At 40.2% G+C, this 6,542-nt stretch overlaps 1 protein-coding gene across 1 annotated transcript in view; it reads right to left on the bottom strand.

Moving 5' to 3' along the window:
- Positions 1 to 1,345: 1,345 nt before the first annotated feature.
- LOC119773128 (carbohydrate-responsive element-binding protein) overlaps positions 1,346 to 6,542 on the bottom strand; it is a gene marked incomplete at its 3' end in the record, with an annotated part of 52,295 nt that continues 47,098 nt past the window's right edge. The window contains 8 exon segments of the mRNA XM_038269955.1: positions 1,346 to 1,406; positions 1,408 to 1,480; positions 1,607 to 1,734; positions 1,827 to 1,898; positions 1,900 to 1,950; positions 2,262 to 2,287; positions 2,826 to 2,922; positions 2,924 to 3,070. Coding sequence (XP_038125883.1) covers positions 1,346 to 1,406; positions 1,408 to 1,480; positions 1,607 to 1,734; positions 1,827 to 1,898; positions 1,900 to 1,950; positions 2,262 to 2,287; positions 2,826 to 2,922; positions 2,924 to 3,070 — 655 coding nt within the window.

The following is a 6,542-nucleotide window of genomic DNA, read 5'->3' as shown; positions in this document are numbered from 1 at the left end:
AAATTTAACTTTTGCGCTCGAGCGCCGCGTCAACCAATCAAAGAACTGTGATCAGGAGCTGGCCGTGAGACACACACCATCGCTGATGATACAGAGCGCTGTGATCACCCCTCTGAAACAGTTTAATTGATGCCTAAATAGACTTAGACTTAGACTTAGACTTCTTTATTTGTCATTTTGTATGCACAGGTGCATACAGAACGAAATTGCGTTACATACAGCTTATGAACGTTGCATTGATATTTCAAATGGCACGAGTTATAGAAAAATACAAAAAGTGCAGCAGTGGTCAAAGTGTGAACAGTGCAGAGGATAAGAGACAGTGTGCAAGTTGCAGTGGTTCAGTGCAAAATGGCATTTGTGCAAAAAATGCGTTATTGAAAAATACAATGAGATGAACAATTTAAAGGGCTAAAAGTTAAAAGTTCAGCAGCATTTGATGCCCGATAATGTGCAATAGGTGCAGAGTTCGGATTGTGGATCAAAGGTTCAACAGTCTGATGGCAGTGGGGAAGAAGCTGTTGCACAACCTGTGGATCTGCAGCGGATGGCCTGCGAACCTCTTTCCAGAGGGCAGCAGGGAGAACAGTCCATGGTGGGGTGTGAGGGGTCTTTGATTGATATTAGGGGCTCGGGACACACAGCGCTGTGATGAAAGCACACAGCGCTGTGATGAAAGCACACAGCGCTGTGATGAAAACACACAGCGCTGTGATGAAAACACACAGCGCTGTGATGAAAACACACAGCGCTGTGATGAAAAGTCGGAGCTGTATGCCAGCCGCTGCCGCCAGGGGCGCCGCCATTTTAAATGAATTTAAAATGCAGAATCTGCCGGCAGAATATGTTCGCATTTTATTATCCTGATGCCTGCAGTTTGGATTCTTTAGATGAAAAACACCTACCAGCCCGCCGAGGTGAACTGCGAAGCAAGACCAGCAAAGCTGCTTTAGCCGCACGTCAGAACTAACGGGTACAAGCAGCAAAAATTAAGCAGCAGACGCAATTTTGCTGCTCCTGCTGCGTCCGTGGGAACGTAGCATAAACCTCACACTGGCAGTCTACTGCTCCCCGGGCTCCACACAATGGCAGCCCACTGCTTGCCAAGGGGATGGGTTAAATGCTGAGGTAAATTTTTTACAGTGTGAGATCAATAAAGTTTCAATTATTATTATTAAATTTCAACCTATTATGTTTACCAGTGGATTGTATTTATCTGTAATTTATTTATTTATTTAATTTTATTTATTAATTAATTAATTTAATTTATTTATTTATGTCTAATCATGTCACGAATGGTACACCGTACTCAAAGGTTTGGGAGTTAAAGAAGGTTTTTACACACATAAGGATACAATCCAGAACTTCCAGTTTTGTAAAGTTTGAGCCCGGACGTACTCTCTGAAACTTTTGCCTCATGTAGTCAAATCGTTGCCGCGTGATGGGAACACCTGTGGCTGGAAGCTGCTGCTGGCAAACACTGTGCAAAACACAAACAAAGACATAATCAGTCAACAGAGCACATAAATGCATCTTCATGGTGCTGTACAGTCTTGAAAGAAACTTTGTAATCCTGGTGGATTTCTCTAGAAGTTAATGTTCTGACTTGATGGAAGAGTTCAGGTGCTGTATTTCCTCCCTGAGTCGCTGAACCTCCTCATGCAGTTGAGCTCTCTCCTGCTGCATCTTGCTGATATACTCTGCCGTCTTCTGCAAGGTCGTGGCTTTGCTGATCTGTGAGATTAAAACGACATAAAGTACACCGTTTTACTATTTACAATTTTTCATTCGCTTCCACTTTTAATACCTTTATCTGTTTGGTGTACCTTTATACTTGGCTGAGAGCTGAGTGTGGTTACAAGGTTTTGTAAAGTGTCAAACCCCAGTTTTATGTTGAAAACGTCTCTTTTGCTCCGCAGATATGTGAGTGATTCTCCTAGTCTCTGTTTGCTATAGAGAGGCAGAAAGGGGTTTAGAGATCGAATTTAAAACTCATGTTCCCATAAACCAACTTACATTTGTCCTTTAACAAAGTTGTATATAAAATAAGGCTGCTGTAAAAACAAATATCACTATCTTTAAAAGAAAGTTCACAAATTGACATACGTAAAATTATTTTACACATTATAAAAGAAATATCAACAAAATATTTCTATTTGCATTTGGTAGAATTTTCCTTATTTAAACCCTTAAAATGAGATTGGTTGGGCATAAATAAATAAAAAAAATCTTACTAGAATGAAAAAACTAAATTAGGATACCTTGGTAGATTTCCCCTTTCCTTGTCCTAAAAAGGCAGAATGTGGAAACTTGGGTTGGAGTCTTTTTTCTGCAGGGTTTGGTGAGCTAGTTGGCCTGGATCAGCCCCCAAATTGAACTAACAAGAGAAATACATAATAATAACAAATATATATATAATATATATAATATATAATATAGTATATAATACAAATATATATATATATATATACAAATATAATATATATATATATATATATAATATATATATTAATATATATATAAATATATATATATATATATAATATATATATATATATATATATATAATATATATATATACATACATATTAATTCATATATCTAGCTTCAAAACATAAATATTTTGAAGATTTCTATTATAAACACTGAAATATCGCCAGAATAAAAACATACATGGTTTACTGATATGTAACAAAACCAGCCTGCAACACAGGCTAGGTTTTTTTTTTGTTTTTTTTTTTGCATTTCCTAAACTCAGCTGCTGTTAACATTTAAAAATTCAGCAATGCAGTAAGAGATTATCCATTTTTAACTGTAATGTTTACCAGTCAAGCTGCTCATTTCTGTGGCATAGAGTGGAACGGGTGATAGCTTCTCTTTCTTGGGAATGAGCAGGGCATGTGGGGATGTTTGTAGACCCATGGGCAAGGACAGCAGACATGGCTGAGCCTCTAGAGGAGCTGGCATGGGATCCACTGTGGCTAAGCATAGGGGTCATCGGTTTAGGCCAACCAGGTCCATGATGAAGTGTTGAGGCTGCTCCGCCAACTTGGGGTTCCCTTCCCATCTGCTGAATGCAAAGTTCATAAGCTTTAATGTGAGAAAAAGAAGACCAGAGTACATGCATTTGGTATTTTTTCCTTGACCTTACCCCTGACTCACTGACTGACAAACATGTGTGCAGTGCCTAGAAAGGCTAACAGAAAGGACAGGAAATGCTAAATATTAAAAAAACACCAGCTCATACTGTGTCCTAACAAACTAAGATACAAGAAGCAGCATGTGGCTCTTTGGACCCTCTACATAGGCTCTTACTGTGGCAATAAATGATATGTAGACCTGTAATGTACTATGCAACTTATTAGTTAATACAAATGCTAGTCTTATATGCTTTAGTGGTTTTTATAAATAATATCTTAATAGAATTTCTATATGTTGGATTAATTGTACAAGTTATTCTACTTTAATCATATTATACTTATACATTCATATTTACACATTTGCATATTCCTGTATCCCTTGTTTTTACACAAAGTTTTTAAAAATGTTTCATTTGGGCTTTTCTTTCAAATGCTTTTTTATTAGTGTGTGCAGAGGAGTGCTGGCGGGCTCAAGGCCCCAGAAAGGGAGAAAAAAGGGGGAAATGCACCCCCTCAAACACCGGGAGGAAAGGAATTTAAAAAGGCTCTTTTTCCCCTGATATTGTTTTATTTTGTTTCAGAATTTTCTGAACCCGACTGGGATTCACCCCCCCCCCCTTTCGGGTTTTCCGACGGGCCCTTCCCCCCTTTCCCCCCCTCCCCTTACAGGGGAAAACCACATTGTAGCCGGGGGGCGTTTTTTTTTATAAAAAAAAGGCTTGGTAAGGGGAAAAAATTTTTTCAGAGTGGTTTGGGGGAATTGTAACTGAACAGTTCTCTAAACACTTCTCCTTGCAAGTAAATCATACAAAAAAATTCTCTGTGTCTTTTTTTTGTAAAAGGTTTACTGCATAAAATTTTTTTTGGGTTTTTAAACCTAACTTTAAATTGGTCCTTCGGGCCGGATTGAAAGATACCCGACAAACCCCAGCAGGTAGGTGAGACCCAGATAAAGCCTGCGGGCCGGGCAGCAAAGAAAAACCCCTTTTACGGGACGGGTTTCCCCCTCCCCTTAAAAGCGGGGGGCCCGAGGGTTTTAAAAGCATTTCGAGGGGAAGGTCAGAGAATTGTGATAGTTTTTCATTAAAAAGGGGAGGGGGAGTAAATTTTTTGGGAAAGGGAAAAAATAAAAAAAATATAAAAAAATTTTTAAAAATATAAAAATATAAAAAAAAAAAAAAAAAGATAGAAGTGAAGGGCGGGGGGTCCGAGTTTCCCCCTTTTTGGGAAGGTTCCTTTCTCACGGGGGGTAACGAGGTCCCCCTTTTGTATTTAAAAACCCTGAAAATTTTTAACTCTTTTCCGGGTTTAAAAACAGAAATTTTAAAACAGTTAAAGCCCCCGCGGGAGGGCAGGCTCCCCTAGTTTTAAGGGCGGTTTCCCCCGAGTTGAAACTAGTTAATTCTCCCAAAAGGATAGGGCGTCCTCTGGGGTTTAAAATAAAGAAAAAAATTTAACGCGCGTGTGTGTGTGAGTGGTGTGTGGTAAAAGGGGGGGGAAATAAAAGATATCACTAGATATCTGAAATTTCATAACCAAAAAGCCAAGGGTTAAATGGGAGTTTTTTGTGGATGTTTGTAGAAAAGAAAACCCCCCGTAAAGGTTGAAGTGAGTTTTAAAACCACAAAAAGAAGTTGTCACCATTCTTGTCAAAGGGCCCCAGGGGTTTAAAAACACGACAGGTGTTAAAAACCCACGGGGGCCCAAATTTAGTTAAAAAGGGGAAAGGGGCAAAGTAAAAAAAAAACGGGAAAGTTATTGGGAGAAATCCATGCAAAGATTGGAAAGCGGTCCAAAAAAAGGGAATGCCCCGGGGATAAGGGTAGAGCCATTGTGCCCAACTGGGATCAAAAAATTTGGGTTTTAAAATTTCCCCAAAAGGGAGCCCCACAAAAAAAAAGGGATTTCCCAAAAAAAAAAAACAAAAAGAGCAAAAAAAAAGCCCACTTTGATGGCAAAAAAAGGGGAAACTTTGGCAAACCAGGGGTCTGGAGAAATTGGCAGGTCAGAGAAAAGGAGGGAGGAGAGGGAAAGTGAAGAAAAAAAAAAAAAAAGGAAAAGTTCAGTTATGTTTTTTTAGAAAGGAGGTGATGATATCCCGGGGCCCCTTTTTAACCTGATAAAAACAAATACTTTAACCCCCACCAATGGGGGGGTTGGTTGGCTGGGGCCGAAAGCCCCCCAGCTCTCCCACCCACGGGGGATCCCCCTCGATATACTCCCCCAAAAAGGGTAGAAGAAATTGAAAATGGGGCCCCTCCCCCAAGTAGCTTCCCCAAGCTGATCCCCTCCCCAGGGATATTTTAAAATTTAGGGCCAAAGGTTCTGTAGGGGTTGGTCAAAAACTTAGCACAACAATTTAAATAAACATTCTGTCCCCAAGGGAAAAACCCCGAGTGATCCCTGTAAACCCTTTGGAAGGGGGAAGGGAGCAGCCTCACGCCTTCCCTTTTAAATAAAATTTTCCCAAAACCGCTTAGCGGCCGGGTTTGGGGGGAAGGGCCCAACAACCACCCACAGTAAGGGAAAACAGAACCTGGCCCACAAAAAAATTTTAAAAAAAGATTTTAAAAACGTACGGGAATTTCCCCCCCCTCCAAAAAAAGGGTTTTGGGGGAAGGGGAATTTTGGGTGTAATTCAAAAATTTGGGAAAAATCGTCACCAAAAAAGATAAAATTTGGTGCAACAAACCTCCAAAATACAAAAATCCCGCCCTGCCTGCAGAAAAGTTTTTAAATAAAAAAAAGAAAAAAAAAATAAAAAAACCCACATGTTTTTTTATCGGGAAAGGGAAGAGGAAAAGGGTGTTTTTCACACATCCAGAGGGGGGGGCCGGGGCCCCGGGAAAGGGAAGAGTTTTTGGATCACGCCAACTGATAATTCCAGGCGGGGTTGGTCATGGGGAAAAAAAAGGGCCACAAAAGTGACACTGTCAAGTAAACCAACAAAAGCGGGAAAGCTAGCTTTGATTTTGGATGAGCAAAAATTTTTCCAAATTACGAAAAGGGTGAAAATAAGGGATGTTTTAAAAACCTAGAAGATTTGTTTTTTAAAAGAAAAAAGGGGGACCAAAAAAAAAGTTCTGTTTGGTCCAGGGCACCCCTTTTAAAATTTTTGTGTGATCCCAGGAGCCTGCAGAAACCCACAATAAAAAAAAACCAAAAAACCCTTTTCCCAACTACCCATCGTAAAGTTTAATTTACCCTGTAGGCCCAAATCAGCATTATTACAGAAGCAAAAAAGCAGTTTTTAACGGGCAAGACCCAAATGAACTTGGGTGCTGCTGCTTCTGCTTCCGGGCCCCATCTTGCCAGCCCTAAAGTTGAGAATCAAACCGGCAAATTCTCCTAGGGCCCAGCACCCCAAAAGGGGTTCCCCCCGTTCGGGCCGGGGCCCTGGGG

Source organism: Cyprinodon tularosa, unplaced genomic scaffold, assembly GCF_016077235.1.
Source record: "Cyprinodon tularosa strain WSP-4 unplaced genomic scaffold, ASM1607723v1 ctg745, whole genome shotgun sequence".
NCBI classification, from domain to species: Eukaryota; Metazoa; Chordata; class Actinopteri; order Cyprinodontiformes; family Cyprinodontidae; genus Cyprinodon; species Cyprinodon tularosa.
Note: the sequence above shows the minus strand (reverse complement) of the source record. Positions and strands in the feature narration are given on the sequence as shown.